The 27,811-nt window shown below is 46.8% G+C and overlaps 2 protein-coding genes across 6 annotated transcripts in view; one reads left to right on the top strand and one right to left on the bottom strand.

The window, feature by feature from the left end:
• The window catches only part of LOC119455344 (endoplasmic reticulum aminopeptidase 2), a 147,587-nt gene extending 131,819 nt beyond the window's left edge, over positions 1-15,768 (bottom strand). For 4 of the 5 annotated variants that reach the window (XM_037716729.2, XM_049668719.1, XM_049668717.1 and 1 more), the window contains exons 1-2: positions 15,523-15,768; positions 6,431-6,867 (exon numbers count right to left, since the gene is read on the bottom strand). In XM_037716729.2, coding sequence (XP_037572657.1) covers positions 6,431-6,867; positions 15,523-15,565 — 480 coding nt within the window. In that variant the 5' untranslated portion in view covers positions 15,566-15,768. Of the gene's footprint in view, positions 1-6,430; positions 6,868-13,702; positions 13,776-15,522 lie in introns of all 5 variants that reach the window. The other variant, XM_049668720.1, reaches the window with a different exon arrangement.
• A 107-nt stretch (positions 15,769-15,875) lies between these two features.
• Positions 15,876-27,599, top strand: LOC119455343 (3'-5' ssDNA/RNA exonuclease TatD). The gene is made up of 3 exons (XM_037716728.2): positions 15,876-16,235; positions 16,295-16,455; positions 21,380-27,599. Exons 1-3 carry the CDS (start codon positions 15,944-15,946, stop codon positions 21,857-21,859), a joined length of 933 nt encoding a protein of 310 aa, XP_037572656.1. The 5' UTR covers positions 15,876-15,943; the 3' UTR covers positions 21,860-27,599.
• The last annotated feature ends 212 nt before the right edge of the window (positions 27,600-27,811 follow it).

The following is a 27,811-nucleotide window of genomic DNA, read 5'->3' as shown; positions in this document are numbered from 1 at the left end:
GTTGCACTCCCACCCGCCCAACTGGTGCCATACATCGAGGAACGACGCACGCCTCCACCATTTCCCCATGCCGCTTCTCCGGTTGTGCTTCCGCAAGAGCGACCAGTGCATTACGCCTATGATCGACGCATGTCCCCTCGGAAGTCAGACGTTTGGCGCACTCCGGATCGCCGTCCTCTGTGTTTCCACTGTGGTGAGGCAGATCATTCGTATCGCCAGTGCCCATACCGACGCCTTGGGTTGCGGGGCTTTTCCGCCTATTCGCCGCCACCCCGACTGGGCCAACGACCTCGGGACATCGAGGATTACCTGGCTCAGCAACGCATGCCACCGCCTACCGGGCGGCAGTCACGCTCGCCGTCGCCAAGGCGATTTTCACCATCGCCCCAGCGGTATTCGAGCGGACGGTCGCCAAGTCCCCGCCGGGAAAACTAACTACAGCGACCTTTGGGGGCGAGGCCACTGGCAGTCGACGCGCTGAAGACCTCCGATCGACGCGAGTAAACAAGGGTACCGATCCGACATCAACTGCAGCTGAACGGAATGACCGGCTTTCGCTCGACATACCGGTGGTGATCGACGGTTACGCGGTTAGTGCTTTAGTGGATACCGGAGCGGACTATTCTATATTAAGCGGGAAGATGGCGACATTTCTGAAGAAAGTAGTTACCCCTTGGCATGGCTCGCAGATTCGTACGGCTGGCGGTCACGTCGTTACTACACTGGGATCCTGCACGACAAGAGTTCGAATTCGAGGATCGACATTCGTGGCGAGTTGCCTTGTTCTACGCGAATGCTCCCGCGACGTCATTCTCGGAGTTGACTTCCTGCAGGAATACGGCGCTGTTATTGACTTACGGGGCGGTGTAGTCACCTTCTCAGCCGACCAAGCAATCGACACAAACGACGACAAACGACGTGATGACGCGCTACGTGTTTCCGCCGAAAGTGTTACGCTTCCTCCACGAGCCAGTGTTCTAGTCGAAGTGATGTGCGGTGGAATGCGCGAAGGTAGAGTGGTCGCAGAAAGTAACTTAGCGCATCTACTGACACAAGGTGTTTGTGCGGCCAGGAGTGTGCTACAGCTTCGTGATGGCCAATCCAAGTTGCTAGTCACCAACTTTAGTAACGAGCATCGACACCTCTTCCGCGGTACTTCGACAGCGTTTGCCGAAGAAATGGAATGACAAGTCACTGGGCACCGTCGACATTAATCCCGAGTTATCTAACGACAAACAGGCAGCACTGCACGATCTCTTGCTTGAATTCAGGGCATGCTTCGCAAGCTCGTCTAAGGTACGCCAGACTTCAGTTACAAGGCACAGGATCATCACCTGCGACGACGCACGCCCGATACGCCAGCAGCCTTACCGCGTGTCGGCAAAGGAACGCTCAGCGATTCGTTCGCAAGTACAAGAGATGCTTGAAGACGGCGTGATCGAACCTTCCAACAGCTCATGGTCGTCTCCGGTCGTTCTCGTCAAAAAGAAAGATGGAAAGCTACGCTTTTGCGTCAACTACTGGAAGCTCAACAACGTAACTAAAAAGGACGTGTACCCACTGCCACGTATCGACGACTCGTTAGATAGACTGCGGCGTGCCCAGTACTTTTCGTCACTTGATTTGAAAAGTGGATACTGGCAGATCGAGGTAGACGAACGAGACCGCGAGAAAACTGCCTTTGTGACTCCCGACGGCCTTTACGAATTTCGAGTGCTCCCTTTCGGTTTGTGTTCAGCCCCAGCAACTTTCCAGTGAATGATGGATACTGTCCTCGCTGGATTGAAGTGGCAGACTTGCCTTGTGTATCTTGACGACGTAGTTGTCTTTTCTGAAACATTTGAGCGACATCTTCATCGCCTGCGGCATGTGCTAGAAGCACTCCGATCGGCTGACCTCACGCTTAAGCCAGAGAAGTGCCACTTCGGTTATGAAGAGCTCAAGTTTCTCGGACACGTCGTCAGCGCCAAAGGAGTTCGACCCGATCCCGACAAGCTTGCCGCTGTAGCAGCTTTTCCTCTTCCTGCCGACAAGAAGGCCGTCCGACGCTTCCTGGGCTTGTGTGCGTATTATCGCCGCTTCATCGACAACTTCTCGAAGATTGCGGAACCCCTGACTCGCCTTACCAGGGATGACACGTCATTTGCCTGGACGAATGAGCAACAAGCGGCCTTCGCTGAACTACGCCAACGCATGCAGTCAGCACCCGTCCTGGCACATTTCGACGAAGAGGCTGACACCGAGGTGCATAATGACGCCAGCAACATCGGCCTTGGCGCAGTACTCGTCCAACGTCAAGACGGCATTAAACGAGTAATAGCCTATGCTAGCCGCACACTGTCCCGTGCCGAGGCGAACTACACTACTACAGAAAAAGAGTGTCTTGCGGTCGTCTGGGTGATCACGAAGTTTCACCCTTATCTCTACGGCCGTCCCTTCAAAGTGGTGACAGACCACCATGCTCTATGTTGGTTGGCGAACATACGCGATCCTTCAGGACGGCTGGCAGGGTGGAGCTTGCGGCTACAGGAATTCGACGTCACCATAGTTTATAAGTCTGGCCGCAAGCACGAAGACGCCGACACGTTGTCGCGTGCTCCCGCCGAATCTTTCAGTCGACAGTCAGAGGACGACGACGGCTTCCTGGGCGCCCTTACTACGTCGGACTTGGTCAAATCGCAGCGTGATGACGCTGAAATTCGACCTCTCATCGACCACTTAGAGGGCCGTGAAACAACCATACCACGCCATCTACGTCGCGTCTTGACGTCCTTCTGTCTACGAGACAATGTGCTGTACAAGAAGAACGCCCGCCCGAATGATCGAGCCTACCTCCTAGTAGTTCCCAAAGACTTGCGGGATGATATTCTTTTCGCTTGCCACGACGAGCCTACATCTGGCCACCTCAGCTCCTCACGAACGCTTGCTAGAGTGCGCGAGATGTATTACTGGCCCGGACTTTCAGCAAGCGTCAAGCAGTATGTGAAAGGCTGCCGTGAATGTCAGCGACGAAAGTCACCACCCCTGAAGCTCGCCGGGTTGTTGCAACCCATTGAACCACCTCATAAGCCATTCGACCAAGTCGGCTTGGACATTCTTGGGCCTTTTCCTCTGTCAACCGACGGCAACAAGTGGGTGATTGTCGCCACTTTTTAACCCGCTATGCCGAGACAGAGGCGCTGCCACGAGCCATGGCTTCTGAGGTAGCGCAGTTCTTCATGTGTCACATTGTATTGCGCCATGGTGCCCCAGCCACTGTTATCACAGATAGAGGAACGGTGTTCATGGCACAGCTCACGGACGAAATTTTTCAACTAAGCAACACCAGGCATCGAAAGACGACCGCTTACCATCCGCAGTCCAACGGCCTTACGGAGCGATTAAACAAGACCATCACAGACATGATCTCTATGTACATCGACGTCCAGCACAAAACATGGGATCGTATCCTGCCTTATGTGACCTTTGCGTATAATACCGCCGTACAAGAAACAACGCGCTTCACACCATTTCGCCTTGTCTACGGCCGCGAAGTACAGACGATGCTGGACGCTATGCTTCCGTGCCACGACGCCGAGAACCTAATTACTGACGCCGAAGAATTTGCTCAGCGCGCTGAGGAGGCTCGCCAGCTCGCGCGGCTGCACATCGGTGAGCAACAACACGCAGATGCACGGCGCTATAACATCCGTCACCGGCAAGTGCGCTACAGTCCCGGCGACCAAGTGTTGGTGTGGACCCCTGTTCGCCGCCGTGGCCTTTGTGAAAAGTTGCTCAGCCGATATTTTGGCCCCTACAAAGTGCTGCGCCGCATTAGTGACGTCAACTATGAAGTCGTTCCAGACAGTGCGGCGCAAACACGGCGCCGACAACCACCTAGTTCTGACGTAGTTCACGTCGTACGCATGAAGCCCTACGTTGCGCGTTAGTGATTTTTACGCGCCCATTTACACCTAATGCACTTGCCTCTCCGTTTCTAGAGAGGTAGAGAATTGTTTCCAGCTACGCTGCTGTAGCTCTCGCTGTGTTCTGTGCGCGAGCATCTTCATTGTGCGTGTTTTTTTTGTTTTTTTTTTCCCTTTCCCACACCACTTCTTGAGCATCGAGCCGATGCTCTTTCCGAGGAAGGGGGGAAATGTCACCTGTAGTAGTGGGCATAGGGCAAGCGCAGAGGCGCAAGAAGAAAGAAGTGCGCGTGCTAACCGCCCCCACTCGATAGTTGCCTCTCGCCGCCGTTTTCGCCAGAGCCCAGCCGCTCTCAATAAACGTCGTCAGCCCCTTTTGAAGACGCGTGGCAATATATATCTTCAGTGTTCTCGCACGTGCGCATTCACATAATAAGTGTTCCTCTTTTTTCGTCCCCTTCTCCCCATGGCTATATTGTTGCGCAAAGACGTATATTTACAAATATTTACAAAATAGGCGAGTAGCACAGGCGTAGCAGCAACCAGCCAAGATGGCGAGGAGCAGCACCTCTACCTCCTCTTCTTCGGTGCCGGCCTAATGCTGACCTCTGCTTTGGTGCCGGTCTTCTTCTGTCTCGCGTCAATATAATCAGCCACCTTTGACTTCAATAAACAGTTGCAAGTAGCGCCTTGTCCTGTCTCTGTTCCTCCTTAGTGTGCCGTCACTGTTGGCGCTTCATCTTTTGAATGCATGGGATATATCCAGTAAAATTCATCCACAAAACACGAAAAGAGACGCAATATGCACATCGAGATCACACGCATGGTCTGCTTTTTATGGCCGTCTCCGCGGCCACTAGAGCTGTCGGCTAACAAAGCCATCTCGTGGCAGCTGGGCACATTACACTTTTTCACTGGAAATGGGACGGCCATAGCAATACCTGCCAGTGCGCAATCCCAGGGGCCATAGATACCGTGGCCACCACAGGGCGCCGCGACGAGCCCGCTTGTTGAGCGCATTGCGGCTCACTGAGGACAACCGCGATTGGTGCGTCTTGGCGCCAAAATCGGAAATAGTGGTGTCTATGTCAACATCCAAAATCAAATTTGTACTGCAGACCATGGTGAATTTAGGTACGCAGAAGAGTTGTGGGTAAGCTCCACTTCACCGTAGCCTTCGCAGTGCAAGGCATTGAAGAAGGAGCCAGAGCCTCACAAAGGGGATCAAAGGCGAATTTTGATTGCCAATAACTCCGCTTCTGCTGAATGCATTGAAGTACTTTTTGCTGCAAAGTATTTCTGAAATAGTTTAGTTTAACTTCATTTCTTGACTTCGATAAAAACTGTTTCAGAGCCCCTTTAAGAAATGTTTTCACTGTAGGCTGCCCAAGTTTCCAACATGTACCCACACCAGACTTCAGATTGCTGGTTGAACGCCCTGGAACCAGCAATCTGCTAACCTCCTGGTTAGCTCAGATTGCCCCAGAGAGGTGCTGGTCCAGGGTTCGGTTGCCAGAACATGACAAATTTTCCTTCAACTGCAGAGCTTTCTTTCTGAAACACCCGTACGAAAAACCCGTTTCCTTTGTAGCTTTATGCTACTGTCAGGTGGATGACAATTTTCACTTTCATGATTGTTCTAAGTACACAATCAGAGAAGTCTGCGAGGCACTGTACAAAACAAATTGGGTCAGTTAAAAAATTTGCAGTTTCGTCCGAAAGGTGAAGCATCGATTGTGATAGCAAATTAGGAGATAGCTATTGGAAGTAGGGATAATAGTTTTATCGGCCGTATAAACTTGTAAATATTCGCCTAACTAACTAAATTAAGAATCATAGTGTCACACACGCACAAGCAAACATGAACATATATCATTCGATGACCGCGGAAACTCGTTGTCAAAACGTTGGAGTGAGGAAGCGCGGCAGCAGCAGCGAGCGAATTCACCATCATGCTGCATCTCGCATCAAAGCGAACTAAGCTGCGAAAACACAGCGCATGGAGGACTGTGTCCCTGACGCAGATGGCTTTCAAGATACAGCGGCCCACACGAGTGCACACGGCTGCCGGGTCCGCCCGGACTAGAATGCCCCCCCTCCCTACCCTTCCCTGGGCATTGCGCGTGGTGGAAGACGGCGCGCTTCCTTTCAGATTTCCACCCTTGCATGCGCGAGATTGAGCCGCGATCCCTGGCTCACCCTCGCACCCTTCACTCGCACATACAGTATACAGCATGCGGTGATAATTTTATCTGTTTAAGCTGTTTTTTTAGCTGCAGTGCAGAGCAGATGAAGAACACGAGAACACAGAAACACACGCCACGGGCATGGAACCAGCAAGCAATGTCTAAAGAAATAAACACGGGTGAAGGAAGGTAGCCCACCAACTCGTGTTAAGCCAGTTCATTTCTCAGCACTTGTGTCTTTCCGTGTTCTTGCATCCTCTGTCTATTCTCTGCCACCCCACTCAAAGAATTACCAACCAACTCATGCTAAGCTATCTGTGCGGAAGAGGAATGCCTCACCTGGTCATGCAGGGGCACATAGTGCAAGCCTTTCACTTGGGCAGTCGAGGCATTGTACAGACCGACTTGGAGAAAGCTCAGGTTCTTGGCATGTACTATTATAAAGTCTGATGAGCGCACAAACTGCAGGCTGATGTTGACAGAACCAAAGCTGGTGGCAGTCGTCAGGTTGGGGTGCAGCGCCAGCTCATAGTGGGTAGGCTGGGCAAAGTCAGGCAGCCTCACGTGCGGCCACGGATCGGCTGGCGGGGGAGTTGGCCGGAGTGACCAACCCGGTGTCGACTCCTCAGGGCGAGCCACCGGGGGACAGCGCGACATGGGTCGGGCCAGGGCTGCTACCAGAGCTACGAACACCAGCGCCGCCAAGGTGCCTGCTACCAGCAGCAGAGCTCGGTGCCGTGGGCAGCTGGTGTACGTGCGACCGAGCAGCTTGTTGTCTGGGCAAGGTGTTGTACTTCAGTAATGCATCGCCAAGAATCTTACATCACGTCACATGTAATAATTACTAACAGCACGAAAAAGTGCCGCAACTATAGCATGCTCAAATACGTCTTTCTGAAATGTCCCTCTGGTTGTTCAGAATATATATTTTTTTAATTAGGTAATGCAGAGTAATATTTCATGCACTGCTCCAGTATGTCAAAGGGAAAGCTTTTGTTTCATAAACAAACAGCTCCAGCAAATTAAACATTGCGCTTTATGTGTGCAAGGCTGCTTAAAACCAACATGCAGTGTTTCAACAAGTTGTCACGTTTTCCATTCCTTGATTCAGTCGTGCATTCAAGGCAACAGGACAGATGTGTGATGCCAGCAAGAGCAGCACACGCCTCTTCTGATGTGATTGGTGCAAGCTGTGATGAAGTTATTTGGTACCATAATCTCAGGCTGCACAGAGGGATCCTACAAACATGCCACCAGACATGTTGAAATGGTATGTCATCATCCTGCTCTTGCATGGGTGATTTAATAGCGCACAACACATAAGCGTACTTGATGCCCTACAACACAGCACAGAATATTACGAGGACAAAGAAACGCATGTACACACACAGTGCTTGTGCGTCTACCTATCTGTATTTTTTTCAGCACTGCTTTATCAGTTTCCCTGCTACTGCGATAAGCCCCCCTCTTCCCTCGCTGTTTCTGATTTCTTGGATCGGATAATCACCTTTTTTGTCTTGAGTTATGCTTGAGTCATACTTGACATGGTACGGAAGGTACACTAAGCTTCTTTCTTAAAAGAAACACCAATTAGTATGAACACAAGTATGCCATTGATGATAGCTGGGGCATGACATGAAGGCCTGTAGATTATTTTTTCATGCATGAATGCCTTTTTTTATGTCTAACGCATCATGTCAACCACTTTTTCCTGATAATTTCGAAGAAATGCTGCAGTTCCATTGATTCGCTTACCAGTAAGGTATTTTCTTTAAGAGTGGGTCATACTGTACATAATGGAAGTGGTATAATGTGTCTTCATTATACAGGGTGTCCAAACTATCATGCACCAAGACTTAACAAAATATGCAAATGACATGTAGCTAGACAGAACCAAGGTAATGTTGTTTGCCATCGCTTGGAGATAATCAGATTATTTTTTGCATTCTGCCTAATTACATAATTAGTCTTATTAATTAATCAACTTGTCAAATATTATAATTAGATGAAAAGTGTCCATAAGAAATATGTAGAGCAACATGAAAACTCCCAATACAGCTTTCTGTTGCTCAATATGCATTATACAGGGTGTTTTAGCGAACACTTTCCAAATTTATTTAAGGTTGCCTGTGGCAGATAGCCCAATTCTAGTTAGTGAGCTGGTCTACTCGAAGAGGCGGACATTACTTGCACAATAAATTAAGATGCATAATTGACTAATTGACAAAAATTCACTAATTAAGTTTTTAACTAATTACCTGATGGCCCATATTGCAATTTACAAATTGTAGCCGTGGAGTTCGCAAGGCGGATCCACTTAGAATAATTCTCAGGATCACATCAGTTTCGAGATAATTCCCGAACTTTGTGGAGAAATGGATTGGCATTCCATTTAATTTTGTGCTTCAATGCAAAAAGCGACGTTTTGTTAAGAAACTAACCGGAACGCCAATGCATTTCTCCGCAAAGTTCGGGAATCAATATATCGAAACTGGTGTCATCCCGAGAATTCTTTCCAAGTGAATCCGCCTTGCGAACTCCACGGCTACAATTTGTAAATTGCAATATGGGCCATCAGGTAATTAGTTAAAAACTTAATTAGTGAATTTCTGTTAATTATTCGATTATGCATTTCAATTTCTTGTGCAGGTAATGTCCGCCTCTTTGGGTAGACCAGCTCATGAACTAGAATTGTGCTATCTGCCACAGGCAACCTTTAAGAATTTTTGAAAGTGTTCGCTGAAACACCCTGTATAAAAGTGTTTTTCCAGAGTACTAGATTGCTTAGTTGGAAGGATAGATGCACTCGAAAGCATGGTTGCATCCCTTGGTAGTGTTCAAAACTCGGCGCCAAATAATGAGTTACGCAACTTATGTGATCAACTTCATTCGCTCAGTTCACGACGTGATTCAGAAAACAGAATGCGATGATGTAATTTACTGCTTCTTGGTATTGGTGATGAGCAAGGCAAGAACTGGGCTGCATCTGAACAAAAACTAATAAAGTTTTGCTCTGAACAGCTTGGCCTTACCCCGGTGAACGCACAGTTTGAACGGGTGCATAGACTGAGACGCTTTTCTTCTGAGAAACGTCAGCCCATCATAGCACGATTAGCCCTCCTTAAGGATAAGCAGAATATCCTCGCACTTACGCACAAGCTAAAAGGTACTGAGCATTCGATACGTGAAGATTTTTCTTTATCCACAAGGCAAGCCAGGAAAAAAATTAACTGACTTTGGCAAAACAAGAAAACAGCCTTTTGAACTTACAATAGATAAGATTTGTATTAATGACACCACTTATGTTTATGACCGTGCTACTGACACAGTTGTGCCGTCAATCCGTAGCTAAAAAAGGCAATATGTGCTGGTATAACTAAGCAATTGCCATCTTTAACGTCAGCGCTGTCTTTATCTCACACGAACATTTGCAGCCTACTAAAGCGCGATGCATTGAGTGCCTATTTGGAAGAAAGCGATCCCGATTTTGTAGCTTTAACCGAAACTTGGTTGCGCACCGACATCACTAATGAAGAAATTCTTCCCAGTAGTAACATATATAACATTTACAGGCACGACCGTAGTGGGAAAAGGGGTGGGGGTGTCCTGATTGCTATAAAAGTTGTGTTTCATCCTTTCTTGTTGGCACAAATTCAGCTGCTGAAATAGTCTGGGTCGCTTGCACAACAGCCTGTGCTCTAGTGGGTGCATGTTATCGGCCACCCGACGCTGACCACTCGTTTCTTGGTGCACTGCATGAAAGTATAACTTGTGCTACTCAACAGTGTCCTGCAGCTATCGTTTTACCTTCAGGGCGACTTTAATTTTCCACTTATTGGTTGGCGAAATCTGTCATATCATCCTGCCGCTCCTCTGCTGGATTCATTAGATTACAATCTAATCCAGATAGTCCATCAACACAACGTCTTAAATTTAGTATTAACCACCGCACCCGATACCACCAGGCCTATTGCTTACATTGATGACTTGAACAATCACAAATTTCTTCAATTAAACATTAATATTCCACTAACTTTCTACGGGGTTCAGACTAAAAGCATTAGAGGTTACAATAGGGCCGAATATAAAAAAAAAAATTAATGCTGAACTAGCTATCTTTTTTACTGAAAAATTTCAGCCATTCCTTTAATTGAATATCGGTAAACAACAACTGGGAAATTTTTTAAGCAAACAATAACAGCACTGGTAGAAAACTACATGCCAAAAACATCAGTAGCAAGTGACAGGTCTAATCCTTGTTTTACAGAACACCTTGCAACATGAAGAAACAATAAGGATATCGGGCGGCTGGAGAGGACAATGAAGCCTCACCTTGGGGTGGCGTACAGTGATTTTTAAAAATCTTGCTGCAGAGAGCTATGCACAGCCAAAGACAAATACTTTATATGTGACCTGCTGTCTCTTCTAATCAATAATCCCAGAAAATTCCTGGCAATCACCAAATACCACTGCCCGCAATATTATGCTACATAATTATGATGAAAGCCCTTTGTCTGACACTGATTGTCCAGTAGCGTTTAACAATTTTTTCACATCTGCTTTTACACAAGAGGACTGTTCCACTGTTCCCATAGTCCCCGACTTCGAATATCCTTTTGTGGACCCGATAGAAATTACAGCAGATGGCATTTCATCTTTAATAAATAATCTAAAATTATCCACATCTTCCGGTATTCAGAATATTCCCTCAAAAATACTAAAAAATATCATTACAATTTCAAGCCAAATTTTGTGTCATATTTTTAGGCAATCCTTATCATCTGGGGAACTACCCTTGGATTAGAAAATCGCTAAGTTTATCCCTGTATTCAAAGCGGATAACAAGTACTCTCCCCGAAATTACCGTTCTTTCTCATTAACATGCATCTGCTGTAAACTACTGGGACATATCATAGCATCGCATATCTACCGCCATTTAGAATCAAATGAATTTTTATTTTAACCAGCATGGATTCAGAAAAGGCTTATCTTGTGACACTCAGTTGCAAGAATTTACAACAGAATTACACTCCAGCATGAATAACAAACAGCAAACTGACTGTGTATTTCTAGGTTTTTCTAAAGCAATTGATCGTGTCGCTCATTGTCGCCTCATCTCAAAATTATCCACACTCCGACTGGATTCATTAACTTTATCATGGGTGCGAAACTTTCTGTCCTTGCGGCAGCAGTTCACTGTCGTTAATAACCACTCACTGCTTCCTTCTGACGTTACTTCTGGTGTGCTGCAAGGCAGTGTCCTTGGTCCTCTTCTTTTCTTAATTTTCATTAATGACTTTCCAGAAAACATATCATTGCAGATAAGCTTTTTGCAGACGATTGCATTCTTTACCATACAACAACATCATATTACTATTTATTATTACAGATTGACCTTAACCTCGTCAGTTTTTGGTGCAGTACATGGCAGATGACCCTGAACTCAGACAAATGTAAAGTTATGTCCTTCTCGCGAAAACATTCAAACTCTCGGTTTTCCTATGTCATGAATAACACCGTCGTCCCTCTAACATCGTCCCTATAAGTACTCTGGCATTGAACTTATAACTCATCTTTCCTGGAGTACACACGTAACAGCTACCTGTGCAAAAGCTTCAAAAACTATGGGCTATCTCCGACGGGACCAGCAAAAGTCCCCTGTAACAGTTTGTAAATTGGCACATCAAACTTTTGTTCGCCCACAACTAGAATTTGCGTCATCAGTATGGTCTCCACATCAGAATGATTTAATTTCTTTGCTAGAATCAATTGAAATCGGAGCAGCGTGCTTCATCACAAGTAACTACGACAGAACTTGCAGCGTAACTAATATTAAAGAAGATATTTCGCTCCAGTCACTTGAAACTCGTCGCACGATAAGTCTTCTCAGCCTTTTCCATAGATACGGTCATGGTAATCATCCTCATGTGTTGCCCCTTGAAGCACCAGCGCGCACGTCACGTTGCCTTAAGAATTGCCATAGTTTCACGCGCATCTTTGGCAATACACTGTCATTTAACGCATCAGCACTGCCACGTGTCACAACTGTATGGAACAGTCCTCCCGATAACATTGCGTGTTTAACGAATCATGACGCCTTTCATGAAGAATTGCAATTCATTATACAATGTACTAGTAACATTGTATAAGGATGTTTTTGACCTACTTTCATTCCCTGTTTTTCTGACTTTATTATTGCAACTTATTGTGTATGAGTGTATTGTGTTTACGCTGTTTAAAGCTTACCCTGGAGAAACATTATTGAACTTTTTTAACAGCGAAGCTATTTAAGCCCGCCGTAATTTGTGGTGCGTAGCCATGGTAGCCATGGCAACCCGAAGGAGGAGACTGCATGCATGCGCAGGCGGTCTCCTCCTCGCCAGCTCCCTGCCTTCCTGACCCCTGCCTCTCTTCTCTCCGCGGCGCGCTGAGCCAGGAGGAAAAAAAAAAAAAAGGATGAAAGCGTGCACTAGGTGTTCGGCGTCGGCAAGCAGCAGCGTTCTTGGCACTGTGCCAACCTTGGTTAGCCTGCCTGCGTTTGTGGCATGCCAGGAACGCTGTCGCTCGTAGGCGCCGAAGCGTCCAGCGCTAGTCATGCGAAATGTCACGAAAGGGAAGGTACCTCCGAACATGATCGCTCGAGAATGCCTTCCTACATGCGTAGTTAAGTTAAACCAAGTTAAGACCTAGCAGGCAACCAAGTTCATACCTAGCACTAGCAGCCAATAAGCTTTGCTGTGCCTAAGCTTTGCGCGACCAAATGCGAACTTGCCTGATTTTTTTTTTTCAGTTGTGATTGCATGTATTAATATTTATATTGATTACTCCTCTTGAATCACTTACATTGTATCCCCGCCCCCTCTTGGGCCTGTACGGTATTTTAAATAAACTTGCATATTTTAAAATCTTGGTGCATAGTTGGGACACCCTGTATAAAGCTTTGGTAGATATCTGCACTCGTTTTTTTGTCCGACTTTTAGTGCAAAACTGTGAAACTGTATCACATCTCGCCAAGAAAACATTAATTTAATCAATCAAATACAACAAAACTACCACTGAATCCTATCATCCTTGTAAAATATATTTTAGTGGCATCTATCTTTGTCATCCTTTTCCCATGTGCACATTGTAACATGGCATGCACGTATCGCACACCTACAAAGTGCCTCTATTCTTGCCCCGTTTCTTTTATTGTATCGGCATTCTGTGCGTTCCTGCCTAATAAATGACACTGTAAGGTTCACCAGTCCCAAATCTGCACAGTGGGGTAGGGGAAGGCTCCAGAATACTTTTCACCATCTTGGGTTCTTTTAAACTAACTACACGAGCATTTCAGCCCCACTGAAATGTGGACACCATGGACGGGTAATCGTTACATGTTAACGACGTTAATTTCATGCTCACAAATGGGTCCAATACTATTACTGGGAGCAAGAAATGTCCCTAATAAACTGAAAATTTCAGAAGTAATTCATACTTTTATTTTATTTTCCCGTTTTCATGACTCGATTTCTTTTCTTTTGTAACGAGTCGAACATGGTCTTTAAACACTACTTCACATGTATACCTTTAAATAGAAAGTGCCCTGCCGCTTATGTTAACTTTACTGACCATTTTTTTTAAAGGTCCAAGGACAAACAGCTTTTCATCTTAATCTCTAAAACCATCCGTTGCTTCCTGAATCCTGTAGTGGATAGAAATATAACAAAACAAACAAACAAGTGTGCTTTGATAGTTGTGGAATGAGAATGTTGAAAATTAGAAGGTGCAGCATGCAGAGATTGTAGTACAGAAAAAAAAAAAACATTTTAGTATAGACCAAAAATGGTTACGTGCATTTCCCAAGCATTCACAAACTTAAAGCTGCAGAATGCAAAGGTGTTGTAAAATAATTTGTAACAATGGGAAAGCTTGATGTCAAGCCAGTGAAGTGCACCAATGCAACCAGCCACACTTAATGGCTAAGTTCTTTCGAACAGGGAAGTGAATGCAGCACTGCTCTGCAAATAAATTCAGATACAAATAAAATTGTGGGGTTTAACATCCCGAAACTGCACAGTGGATTATGCTGTAGTGGAGGGTTCTGGTTTAATTTTGACCTCCTGTGTTTATATGACGTTCACCCAAAGAGGAGTACATGAGCGTTTGTGCATTTAACCGCCATCGAAATGTGGTTGTCGTGGCTAGGAATCATCCCCACTACCTTGTGCTTAACAGCACATCATAGCTAGCAGCCACTGTATCATAGCTACCGAGCCACCATAGTGGATAAATTCATATCAGTGAGCGAGTGAGAAAGAAGGTGAGTGATTGAGTTAGTGAGTATAGTAATTAAGTAAATAAATAAATAAGGTATGGTGCTACGTACATTCAGGGGCTGTATTCTGAAACGTTCCACTTCAGCGAAATTTCTTTTTTCGCTTTCAGGCGCACGCTGATTGGCTGGTTGAGCAAAATTGAATGACGTCGGGCTCAACCAGCCAATCAGCTCATCCAATTTTGCTAAAACAGCCAATCATCGCGCACCTGAAAGCGAAAAAGAAATTTCACTGAAGTGGAACGTTTCAGAATACGGCCCCAGAATGTTAGGTGATCTATATTAACATTTCTAGAAGCAAGAAGAAGAATGTGTATCTTAAGCAACTGCTTGTGCTTTTTTTGCCTGAGTTGCTAATTCCACCTACTGACCTAAGATGCTAACATTTACACATAACTTCATCTAGGTATAGTGGTTGCTAAAATGTGCTTACACCTAGCTAGGTGTAAGCACATTTGTAAGCATCTTCTGCAAGAATGCAGAAGATGCTTTCTCTCATTACGGTGTCTGCGTTCGATTCACTGCAGTGATTAAAATGGCACAATTCTGTACCTCTGTGCCTTCTTTGACGAGCTTGCATTAGAGTCAATTATTTAAGCTTCAGAAACATTAGACTACACAGTGTGCACGAAGCGAAACGCGCGGTGAAGTTGCACGCACATTTCTATGCATGCATGCAAGCTCGACCCACTTATGATTATTAAATGCAAGCGAGAAGACGACGTATGTCAACCGCTACGACAATGTGCCAGATGTCTCTAGGCGTGAGATACAACGCCCGTTATTTCGGAATATCACATAATTATGCCGCTATCGCACGGCCACTTTCGATCAGGATCGAAATTCTTGACTGCGATTGGCTCCCTCCTGCACCTAGCGCACAGGAGCCAATCGCAATCTTGAAATTTGATCCGGATCGGGCTCAAGCGCGATTAAAAGTGCGCAGTGTGACAGCCGGATTGTAAGTACCATAGGCCGATCAGACATATTTTGGTTACTGCCAATGGCAAAACTTTGCGCAGCATTAACCACGAAGAATACGAAGACGCCCAGCTTCTTCGAGAGCTGCCAACATGCGCGCCGCACAGAATGCCAACAGCGAGGATGGCTTCACCGGTGAGGAAAGCAACATAGTCGACGTCTCCCTCTTTCATCATGATGCGGACGGAGGATGCGGCGGCGGCGGCGGCGGATGCTGTCGCTACCCAGCAGGCAGGCGCTCTCGACAAACGCGCTGTCCCGATACCCTGCAGCTGAGATCTATTGTTCAAGCGTTGTTCAAGTAATCCATGATGGAAACGATATAAAACGAGGACCTAACATATTATTGGCGCTTGACAAGCTAGGAGATAACAGACACCCATACAAACATGGAGATTAAAAAAAAAAAAAAAAATATCGCGTAAGGTTCGACCCTAGTTAAAGAAACATTCCGCACTTTATAAACTAATGCATATATATTTGAACAAAGTCGCGAATGGGCGCCTTTTTAAGATAAGCATATTTTGCGGCTGGCGTTTCGTGACGTCAATAACATGGCGTCAGGCAATGCCGCATGCGATCAGCTGTTCACGTCGGGAGCCGCGGGGACGAAAAATGATCCCCGAAAAGCGCAAGCAACCGAAGAAACTGATGACAACTACATACTCATAGACATCTGCGCTAACTTAGTGAACAAAAAGTTTAACCGCGACCTCGAGAGCGTGATTCAGCGTGCCAAAGATGCGGGCGTCAAGAAGATGATCGTACTGGGCACGTCGGCACACACGACCAAGGAGGCCCTTCGATTGACGCGAATGCATCCCGGTACAGTGTACTGCACCGCAGGTAAGCTGCTGGAGCGGGTTGGATTTCGTTTGCACAAACACCGTGCTCTCGCGCCGCAGGCATCCACCCGCACGACGCGAAATCTTGGGACGAGGACACGCTCGAGGTGCTGCGGAGCGTCGCGTCCAGTCCAGAATGCGTCGGCATCGGCGAGTGTGGCCTGGATTTCAGCAAAAATTTCTCCTCTCCGGAGTGTCAAATCGAAGTGCTCGAGAAACAGGTAGGGGAATGGCGGCCAATACTTCATCTTACGGAATATATCGGCCGTTCGGCCGTGACCATTTACGAATTTACGATATCCGAATATTTATTTGCCCCCAAAAACGCGATCAGCGGACATGTCTGCATGACTGACACACGTGCGTGCGGACGGGCGGGACATGCGCGCCCGTCCGTCCGTCCGCACGCACGCGCGCACACACACACACACACACACCCAACCTGGGGCCGTATTCTGAAACGTTCGCCTAGGCGAAATCAGCGTGCGCGCTGATTGGCTGGTTGAGCAAAATTGAAAAATCGGGCTCAACCACCCAATCAGCTCATCCAATTTTTGCTAAAACAGCCAATCGGCGCACGCCTGAAACGAAAAAAGAAATTTCGCCTAGGCGAACGTTTCAGAATACGGCCCCTGCTTACTCTTTTAAGGTTCATTGCAACTTCATTTTGTGATTCTCTGGAATATCTATATCTGCAAACGTCCGTCTTTCCGCCTGCCCCTTTTGATCATCTGAAAAATCGTGCACATGCTCCTCCATCTTGGTGCTCAGTGCTGACTCCAAGTGTTTTTGTTTGAACAGGGCAGACACTGCTACAATGAGATGTGTTTATTCTAGACGAGAGGATGAATGATGATTGCAGGTTCACATGCAAGTCCATGTGAACCTCGTTGTCTACCTTTAATCCAATGCCCAATGTTGCATAGTAATTGCCTTGTTTCAGACGATGCCAACTGGGTGAGTCACTCAGAATTCCAAGGGTAGTAATATTTAAGGTGGGCGATGCGAACGGCACTGGTTGTTCAATAGTCTTGATATAAACAGTTAAAGAACATGAGTGGGATATCATGCAAGTGATGTCACTGAGGTGTGCCAGTACAGCGATGGGGCCGATGTACAGTGGGCCAGAAACTTTTGGAACAAGCCACACTTGCAATGTGCCACACCGGATCTCTTTTGGCATACAAGACGTGCTGGTGTCACTTATCATAGCAAGCCTTTGGAAGGTCTTCTGATGCAAAAGTACAGAGGTATAGTGTAGCAATATGTGCACTCGAAATGATGTGTGCGCATTGAAGCACATTCAAAACAATAATTATTTTTCAGGGGGGACTAATGATGGTGTGCTCATGCACATGGCTTTCAATGCTTCCTCAGCACCTAAAATGCTCTCTCAATTTGAAGCAGAACACATGCGATATCTGCAGAAGATAGTCTTGTGACCCCGCAACAACTTCCATTGTTTTGTGTGTCCAAGACTTTTGACGTCAAAGCAATAACACCTATAAGTGCCACCACTGGTGTTGACCATGAATCTTCCTCCCTACTATATTTTGAGTGCCTGCGCTTGAACGCTCTCTAATGTCCGTAAGCAGGAAATACTCAAATTTGAGAGTATCGGGAGGCTGTATCGAATGTAGCCTATAAATAGAGACTGATAAAGTCGTAGTAGGGAGCCTTCCGTGGGGCCCCATTTCATGCCTGCTACGAAGCGAAGAACATGGCAAAACAGATTAAGTTTTTGCTTCAACATATTCACATGCCTCGACCACGACAAACCACGGTCAATGATAATGCCCAAGAATCTGTGGTGGGAGACATAAGGTATTATAACACCGTTAATGGAGATCGGATAGCGGCAGACGGATTTTCGCGTGAATGCAACCACATGCCTCGGCTTGCCACGGCGTGCCTCCAACAAAGGCACAATTGAGGAAGCCCGCGTATGCCCATTATCGGTATACCTGTCCCACGAACCACTTCGAGTATATCTACGCTTACTTACACGACACCATTGCCATCCATTGACGTCGGTTCTACATGAGCGGTCGGACAGCAGTTTCACAAGTGCACTCCGCAGCCATCTACCCCACATAACATCAGGCTATGCCCTTCCATATGACCCCGTCAAACCACCGTGGGTGATGACTCAACCTTCGGTATGCGTGAACGTCCCCGGCATACTAAAGAAATCAATGGTTCCCGTTAGCGGACTACAACAACTTACTTTGGCATACATCTGGTCAGAATACCAGACCTATGTTCATGTTTACACAGACGGGTCCGCGTCATCAACGGCATCGACAGCAGCTGTGGTGATACCAGCCCAGCAGATGACTCGAGGTTTCATTCTAGATCATAATTCGACTTCAACCGCTGCAGAGCTTGTGGCTATACGGGAAGCGATTCGCCACATCTGCGGGGAAAGACCTCAAGAGTGGTGCATTTTCACGGACTCAAAACCCGCGCTGCAAATTTTGAGATGCTTCCTGCGCCACACCGCATATCAGGTTCTGGCACTGCAGATCGCCGAGCTACTTTCATGCGCTCAAGAAAAACACCACCGCATAGTGTTCCAATGGATCCCAGGACACTGTGGGCTCAATGGTAATGAGATGGCCGATGCTGAAGCAAAGCGCGCCCTCAGCAATGGCCTGCGAACTGTAGTGCCGTTCTCTAGACCAGACATCACATGCCTCCTGTCGAAATTAATGAGGAGTGCGACGAAAACATACTGGGCCCAGCCAGACGCTCGTCACGTTCGCCTTAAAAGGCTGGATCCCGATATGCAATTTCCTGTTCAGCGTGGAATTCCACGCCCTCATACATGCTTGATACACAGACTGCGACTAGGCGTCGCTTTCACGCGCAAATATTTGCACATCATTGGACGGACAGACTCCCCGGACTGTTCAGTGTGTGGTGTTATAGAGACTATAGACCATGTGCTCGTGGTGTGCCCTGAGTATGCACGCGAAAGACTCACACTGGCAGCCACCTTGAGGCATTTATATAATAGACCACTGTCGGAGGACCTCTTGCTAGGCGCAGGGCCACAGAGTTGTCAGACAACAGAGGCAATGCGTGCTTTTTCACGCTTCTTAGGCGACACGGGCCTGGACTCACGCTTGTGATAATCATCTGTGCAATGTGTCCTTTCACCTAGTTCCTCCCATTATCATCCACCATTGTGACCCTCTTTCTTCCCCTCCTCCCCTTCCCTTACGTAGAGTAGCAGGCCAGATGCTCCATATTCCGGCCGACCTCTCTACTTTTTCACATCAATAAACTACTTCTTCTTCCTCCCTACTTGCGGTGCTTTCCAGCAGTTTCAGAAGTTGCCTCCTTGCCCGGTTCCAGATTTTGTTGCTCTAAATGTGAACATGCATTTGTCTAAAATGCTCTCCCTCCCACTTTGATCGCAGCTGGGCCTTTCTATTGAGACTCCGTGGAAGGGTGCAAACAGTCAAACAGGTGTATTATGGAACAGCGTGAAGAAAGGACAAGACATTGCAGCATGTGTGGGGTTGAGCTGTTGTTCTGAAAATGCTGTGTTGTGCAGAGACATAGAAATGGTCTTGTCTCTGGATGAGTTATCGAGGGAAAAACAACATTGAATGCCACATGCATTCATCATAGTGAAGAATTATTATTGCTACTGAACGTGCTGTGCATGGCATATTTGCTTCTTTGCGAGCATTGTAAGTGAGCGTATTATATATTCTGCCCCGTTCAAACCAAACTATTTGTTGCAGTGCCAAAATGCTCTTTGTCAGAGCAGAGCGATCCGCAAGGTCCAGCCTAACAAGGTCCAGCCTAACACGTTTCGCATGCCCAATTTCAACCGCCCACATGCATGGCGGCTATTCAGAATAATTGAAAATCCAACGACCAGCCAAGGTGACGAGTCTTGTTGAAACAGCATCATGTCTGGTCCGCATGAAATTTTTCACAGGAGAGTGGAATCTAATACATTACACATTCTCTGTAGAGTACGAAGTGTATTCTGCACCATTTTTTACAGCCTAGTCGCTTATTGGTAATTGCACTGCTAATTTTGCAGAGCTTGACTACCTTTCACGGGGCAGAAAAGGCGACCTTGACCTTGGCCTGTTGTAACTTTTTTAGGCTGTGCGCAATCCGATGTGGGTAAGGAACAACAATAGCTAATCTTGGGTGGCCAGAGTGTTAGTTCGATTGCACGGAAGCATCTTCTTAACTAAGGACTTGGCTTCTGGCACTTGAATGAGCAAGGTGGTTTCGGAGGGGCAAGGTTGTACAAAGGGGTGAGCGATGACCCAACATATGGAAAGAACGACATCAAGGCCATACATCCATTAAAGATACCAGTACAGTTGCTGACAATTTTCTCAAACACAGCAGGGATAAAAAAAGAAAGGTTGACGATAAAAAGCTAGGGCCAGTACTTGCAGAAAACTGAATGCAATTTTGCAGGCTTTTCGTTTTGTATTGAGCCTATGAACAAAGTCTGACATACAGTGGAGCTGCGTGAGCGGCTGCATGCTCTCTCGTTGCATGTCGCTGGCAAGCCAAATAAGCTTGTGACCGCAGTGAACCTTTTTCTTTCATTGCGCCCTTTTGTTGTTGGCTGACCAGCTGCAGACTGCCGTGCTACATCGGCTGAGCTCGCTGAACTACTGTTCCCTAGTCCACTGCAAGTGGACCCGAGGCTCGGTTGCCATCGGTAGATAGCGCCGATAATGTGGTGTCGCAACAACTGCCATACTTATAGTTTGCAAAGCACAACATGCCCACTTTCAGAGAGCATTGCAACCACAGACAGTCATGAGAGATTGAAAGTTGGTTTCGAGCTGCAGCGGGCACTGCATCATTTTCCGTGTACCTTGAGCATTGAATAAACACTGTCATGCCCAAAGCGTGGCAAGTAGCCCGAATGCCTCAAGAAAGGTGCTGGATCGAAGTAGTCTGCAAAGAATACAGAAGCTGTAGTAAAATATTTCAAGTCCTGTATGGCTGTAATGAAATTACCGCAGCACTTAAAAAGCTTCGTAATAATGAGGTCTGGCGAGATTTCAATGTCCAGTGTCTACACTTCGCTCCCATATGCACTTTTTTGGGACACGTGTTTCATAGGATGCATAGCTGGACAATGTTGACTCGCAGATGGCGCTGGCGTTTGAGCTTAACAAGCCACTGGTGCTGCGCGAGCGAGCAGCGTTTGATGCCATGATGGATGTGCTGGCACGGCACAGCAGCCGGCTACCGGCGCACGTGGTGCTGCACTGCTTTGCGGGCAGCGGCGACCAGGCAGCGGCGTACGTAGCGCGGGGCTGCTACCTGGGCGTGGGTGGTCAGCTGTGGAAGGAGCCTGCGGTGCTGCAAGGCGTGCCACCCGAGCGGCTGCTCCTGGAGAGCGACAGCCCCTTCCTGTGGCCCAATGCCCGGGCACTGCCGTCGCCGTGGCGCACGGCACTGCAGCCCCGTGCAGTGCGGCTGCTCGAGCGCTACTGCTCCTTTCAGCGCAACGAGCCCTGCTGCCTGCCAGCGGTGCTCGAGCTGACCGCGGCTGTGTTGGGCCTTGGACCTCAGGACCTGGCGCTGCGAACCACCTACACTGCACTCAGCATCTTTGGCCTCGACTGAAAGGCCTGTGGACGGCAGCATGTGTTCCTAAATGAACGCTAAAGACAATTTTATACTTGGCTTATTTGCTTCAAAAGATCGAAGGTTTTTGCATGATGTTACAAAGATTTTACGTGAATTTAGACGTGCCACTTGTGGATGGAAAAAAAAAAGGCCATTTCTTGTGCACCTACCTGTTCCCGCTAACCGTGGTCAAGGCTCTGGCAATGGGTTAGGTTAGGTTGATAGCTGCTACCAGAGCCCCACAATGCCTTTGGCTTGACTTGGCTGTGTTACCAATATTTCGTTGTTGGGTCGGCCATGTTGGGTCGGCCATGTTGGGTCGGCCAAAATGGTGTATGAGCCAGAGCTCACCATTTTTGGTCTTCCAACTCCACCGAGTAGGAGATGCTGTGCACATGGGTCTTACCACGAATGCTTTCGTTACGTAAAAACAAGTAACAGCGCAAGACAAAGGACATAAGAAGATGGACAGAGTGCCGACTATCAACCAATTTGTTATAGTATAGACCACTTATAACGTAACCGCTTATAGTGGAGGACCGGATATAATACGGCCTTTTCAGACTCCCGTTAATTTTCTCATAGCACTATATGTATACACATATCGCTTATAGTGCAGTTGCGGGACACAAAATACTGGTTACAGTGCGGCTGCCTGGAAGTTCGGCAGTCAACCTAGATGGCAAACGCTCCCCTCAAGCCACAAATACCACATGTGCTCGAATTTAATGTGCACTTTTTTTCCAATAAAACAGGTCCAAAAATTGCGTGCGCTTAGAATCAAGTACGACCCTAAATCTGCGTTACCATATAGCCGTCGGCATTTCAAAATGGCCGCTTCGCACGCGCGTCGAGCCTAGCTACCGTAGCTTCCTCCATGTGCTGCAGTACACGTGCTCAGGCAATAGTCTACCGTCTGTCTTCACGTTCTCTGCATCTGCTCTATCAGCATGAAGTACCGAGTTCATCATGATGCCGTATTTAAAAGGAAAGTGATCATGTGTGCGGAGACAGACGGAAATCGGGCCGCATCACAGGCATTCGAAGAATCCGAAACTTGTGTTCGGGACTGGCGCAAACGAAAGGAGAGGATTTTCGCCAGCAAAGCAATGTGGAATGGTTTCAGTGGACTGAAGCTGGATCTAATCTGCGACGATCCACTTCGGTGATACGATCGCCTTGGCCCTATCTTGAAAGCAATTTGCGACGGGGAAAGTCAGCCGCGCGCCATGTTTTCGCTTATGGGTCGCGTTGAAGCAAGAGGCATGATAGCACGAAGGTCAATTCGCACGCCGCGCTTCGTCGTTCGAGCGTTTTGACAGTTCGTTTCCGCGTTAAACGAGTGAGACATGTTCATGTTTGCTTGTGCGCGCGTGACACCATGCTTGTTAATTTATTTAGTAAGCGAATACAGAACCTTGAGCACAGTGACAGCAACGGCAGAAATGCGCCTGGAGTGTCCATTATCGTAATAAAATAGTTGTTTTGGTTACAGTGCAGTACCACTTATAGTGCAGATATTCGTGACTCCGGCGACTTACGTTATAAGCGGTCCACACTGTATTATGCACACAGCAAATATATACCGGTGTGTGAAGGGGGAATCAAAGAGTGTAAGCCACATGGCAAGAAGAAAAGCTATGATAGGGAAAATCAAGATGAATAAACGAACACTGTCATCAATGTGCAAGAAACGCGGTTTCCTTGGATTATTGCATTGTTCAGACAACCATTGTCAACATCAGTGAGATGATGTGCTGTGTACTTGGAGCTCATACTGTATGCATTTCAAAGAAAGGTTGCCAGCGCTGCAGCAACGGAGCACTGGCAATGACACGCATTACAAATGAGTGCATCATCCTTCGGGAGGAAATGTTGCATAATGTTTCTGCAGCCAATCTCATTGCTGTATCTGGCATATCCAAATTTCAGGGTAGCATACCAGAACCACTCATTTAGAAGCTGCAAACACGAGATGTGACGAATGCATGTCAAAACAGTGAAAAGATGTCACTGCAAGGGATGTCATGGTGCTATAGAATCATCACTATCTGGGAGAACTGCACAAGGAGCCAACACATCGGGAAGAGGCAAAACTGGAACTTTCCCCCACAGCTCGTCGAAACAGGCACAACTCGCAAAGGCTTGTTGGTACAATGTATATTTGAGAAAGGTGATCCTGGCTTTCTTTTTTTTTAAAAACCTAACATGCACACTAACATCACACACAAACGTAAAAAAAAAAATAGAGTTTAAACTTGACTGTAGTGGTTATCTGAAATTTCATGTGCGGTAGCACGAACCACATGCATGTTTGCACTTCATGCAAGTGTGGTGTTGTCACTGGCTGTCATTTTCGATTTCTGTGTTTTATAAATTAATTACAGCCCAGGGAACCAGCTTTCTGGTGTAGTAGTAGTGACTTATACACACCGTCTTGTTGCAATTGCACCACCAGCGGTGGAGATTGAAACTTGATCTTTTTAAAATTTTATCCATTACACATACACACACACAAACTCTGGTGCTTGCACAGCTGACTGCGCAATGCTAGACATTGAACGTCGGTGCGAGCTTCACAGCAGAGACTCCTCTGTTCCAGGAGGTGTGCTTGCTGGTTGTGGCATTTCCAGTTTGTCTCTGGCTCCTTTTCAGCAATGTTTTTTTATGCTAATGATTTCCACCCGCTATGAATTTGCAGTTGGAAGGCTCGAACAAGAATGCCTATGCATTTCACTGCAAAATCTGCCATGCTGATTTCTCGCCATGCCAGTGCACTTACGACCTGTAGGATTCAGACTGCTGCTGCAACGGCAAGCTAGAAAACAACAAAACATGTTTCGAGCAAATGCCAATGAAAACTGTGCCAGCTGGCTGCCATGTGTTTCATATGCAACTACTCCAATGTAATTGTTTAGCAAGACAGGCAGGCAAACTTGATGGAGAAGCTTGCGTTGGCTTTAAAAAGGACAAGACACGGCTATGAGACTGCACCAATGTACCTTTGCCAGAAAGTACTGGCACAACTCAGTATCACCTTTGTTTGCACAGCAAGCACAAAAGAATGTGCTCACATACCTGCCAACCTTAAAATTCATAAAACTATTGCTGACATGACACCGAGAGGGGAAGGTAGCACGCATTTCTTATGAAAGCTTGCCTAGAGGAGCCTTTTGTGGGAACACTTTATTAAAAGACCCCTCACCAGGTCTGGCCAAGCAAACAAGTGCAGTGCGTGCACGGAGGTATCCAGTTCGCTGAAAGCAGCCAGACAGCAACGCAGGTTTTGTTGTGCACAGTGCGAAACAAACAAAACAGCTCGCAGGCTTGCGCGCGAAACCGTCACCGAAAGTGTGCCGTGCAGAAAAAAACGCGCAAGAAAGAAAAGGCAGGGACAGATGCGATCCTCCGGCTCCGGTATGGGAGAATGCAGGGAAGGAATTTCCCTTGCGGAAGGTAGACGGGGCAAGTGGAGAGAGTGTCTATGTAGGCAATGACGCTTGCCTCCTGAAATTATGGATTCGCGACACTTCAAATGTTGCCATCTCTACTAATAATGAGCCAGTTTGAAAAATTCATGTGGTAGAATGCTCCCTAGAGGGCACGTAACAATTTCCAGTGCATAATCGAAATTTCCTATGTGGCCCTTTACCTTTTGATGCAGCACACAACCAGCAGCAAGGCATCTCATTATGACTTTTTCAGCGACATTACTGTTGCTGATTTCCTGTCTCTACTGCTCGAAGCAGATACCTATCTGCGTGTCCTATCACCATTGGAAGGCTTCCAGTGGAAGGTTCGGAGACTGACGAAAAGAATTTATTTTTTGTAATACTTGATGCAACATTTGTAAAATCGTAGAATGAGCCCCTTTACGGAGAGTTGGCAGGTATGTGCTCAGACTTTGTATGTTGAGGCATACTGATGACACACAAGAAGTCGCAGCCTGTTTCAAGGGTTCTGAACGGCACTGCTAACACGAGGACAACACTAGCGCTTACGCTTCTTTACCATGTTGATCGGACACAACCACAGCATAGTGACCAAAATGCAAGAATCATGTCACTGCTCAAAACACCAAGCTGTTGCTCTCCTCCGTATAGGTGTGGAGGAAGGTCACGTAAAGTCTGAGACGAGACCCTGAACTGTGCTCAACTGACTAGACATCCACACCTTGGCCTCAAAAATGTGCATTCTACTGTGCAGACTGTAGCCTATGTATGCCTAAAACGCAGTGTATTATAGTAATGTCAACTTTTAAGAACCAGGGATTAAGACAATGCACCATGCATCCAGTATTTTTCCTCCACCTGTGGCCTGCTTCACATGCCATGGAGAAAATCCCGGCTACTAGTGGCACAGTTTGCTGCACTATGTTAAAGCCCCTGGATCTTAGAAAAGTAGCGACAATGCCGGCAGTGCCAAACGAAAGATATTGAAATTGCATGCGCCTGACTTGCTGCATTACATTAAGAGGCCATGCAACATTAGGCAGCCAATTCGTGAGTTTAGCGTCTGTTTTAACACTGTCTGGTCCTTCTCCTTTGTGTGAACAACCAGGGAAGAGCCCACCAACTGCAAAAACAGTTATTTTCACGGGCGGATCTATGAATCTTGGCAATTGTGGAAGCAATGTTTCGACGTTTGCAGATTGCAACATCTGGTTCAGAATAGGTTGTGCCCAAAACCCGATGTCTGTGACGTGTTTCTGGCTCTCGCAATTGCTTCCGCCGAATGCAACCAGCAAAAGCATAACCGTCAAGATCTGCTCCTCTTTATTTAGAGGGCGCCACCACTGGTGCGTGGCGTTGGACACTATCTACTCTGTGTTCTGTCAGTGCTGTGGTGAGGTCCCCTTACAATTGCCGAAGGCAGTTTAGCGTCCTAGCTGCACGCATGCCGGACTGTTGTGTAAAGCAATCTCACAACTGGTCAGATGACGGATTTGTTCTGCAGTGCCAGTGACGAGTGCGGAAGAGCTGATGGGAGGAGTCTTTTGCTGGCCTAGTCTATAACGTGGCAGCCACTCAAAGGTTAATTTCACGATCCGAGCGACAGTCAATTAAAATACAAGGGCACGACTGGTGCGATGGTTGAGAATGGGGAACAATGTGTGTGAGGCACGCATTAAGTCTGCTAGCTGCTTTTGGCCCAAACCAGGCGGGTGCACTGAAATTGTGTTAGTTGGCGGCAAGATCAAAGCCTTCCACTACTTTTCGAAGATCTAGGTGCAGCGCACATTCACCCGAGATGGGAATTCACTTCAGTGTGCCACTAAGGAGTGACATGTGGTAGAAAAACGTTTTCAAAAATGTGACTGTCAGCTGACCTCTGTGATGCGATGTGAAAAGTCAAAACTAGCCGCATGCTTTGTGGGAAGTGCCTAAAATATTTTGATTGCCAAACTAGTGGAAGTTTCACACAATGTTGCTGCTTTGGTCTACTGTACGCTCACACACGTGGCAATGGCCAACCTTGACAACAGCGGTGCTGGGTTTTCTTGCACTCAAGGGCCCAGACAATGTCACCAAGTGCCTAGCAAAATTAAAGGGCCCCTCCTCAAGTTTGAACATTGTGAATAAGTACTAATAATATATTGTCATATAGTTGAACATTAGAATTGCACATTGTTATAAAGCACTGAAATCTTGCGAAAATGGTGTGTGGTTTCTTTTCTACATTATCTGCTATGCACCTGGTGTCAATATAAAAAGCAATTTGAGGCTGCTGCTGCTGCCCAAGAAACCATTAAAAAAAATAGAGACCCGTGCATAACATAACTGAAAAAGCATTTAAACCCCTTCAATTACCAGAGTACAATATGAGAAGAAAATCTGTCCCACCACATGCCAGGAAAGAAAAGCTTGTGTTATATGCTGGATTTTGTGGCAAGTCTAGTGTGTAGATTATGTAATAATCTGTGCAAAATATTCATTGTGAGGCAAATGT

This window comes from Dermacentor silvarum, chromosome 6 (assembly GCF_013339745.2).
Source record: "Dermacentor silvarum isolate Dsil-2018 chromosome 6, BIME_Dsil_1.4, whole genome shotgun sequence".
In the NCBI taxonomy this organism is placed as follows: Eukaryota; Metazoa; Arthropoda; class Arachnida; order Ixodida; family Ixodidae; genus Dermacentor; species Dermacentor silvarum.
The sequence above is the reverse complement of the archived record's forward strand: the minus strand, read 5'-3'. Positions and strand labels throughout refer to the sequence as shown.

Bases quoted from the DNA above. Each gene is read 5' to 3' on its own strand.
- LOC119455343 (XM_037716728.2), top strand. From the start codon at position 15,944: ATGGCGTCAGGCAATGCCGCATGCGATCAGCTGTTCACGTCGGGAGCC. The intron at 16,236-16,294 runs GTAAGCTGCTGG...CTCGCGCCGCAG, and splicing joins TACAGTGTACTGCACCGCAG to GCATCCACCCGCACGACGCG. The intron at 16,456-21,379 runs GTAGGGGAATGG...GTTGACTCGCAG, and splicing joins TCGAAGTGCTCGAGAAACAG to ATGGCGCTGGCGTTTGAGCT.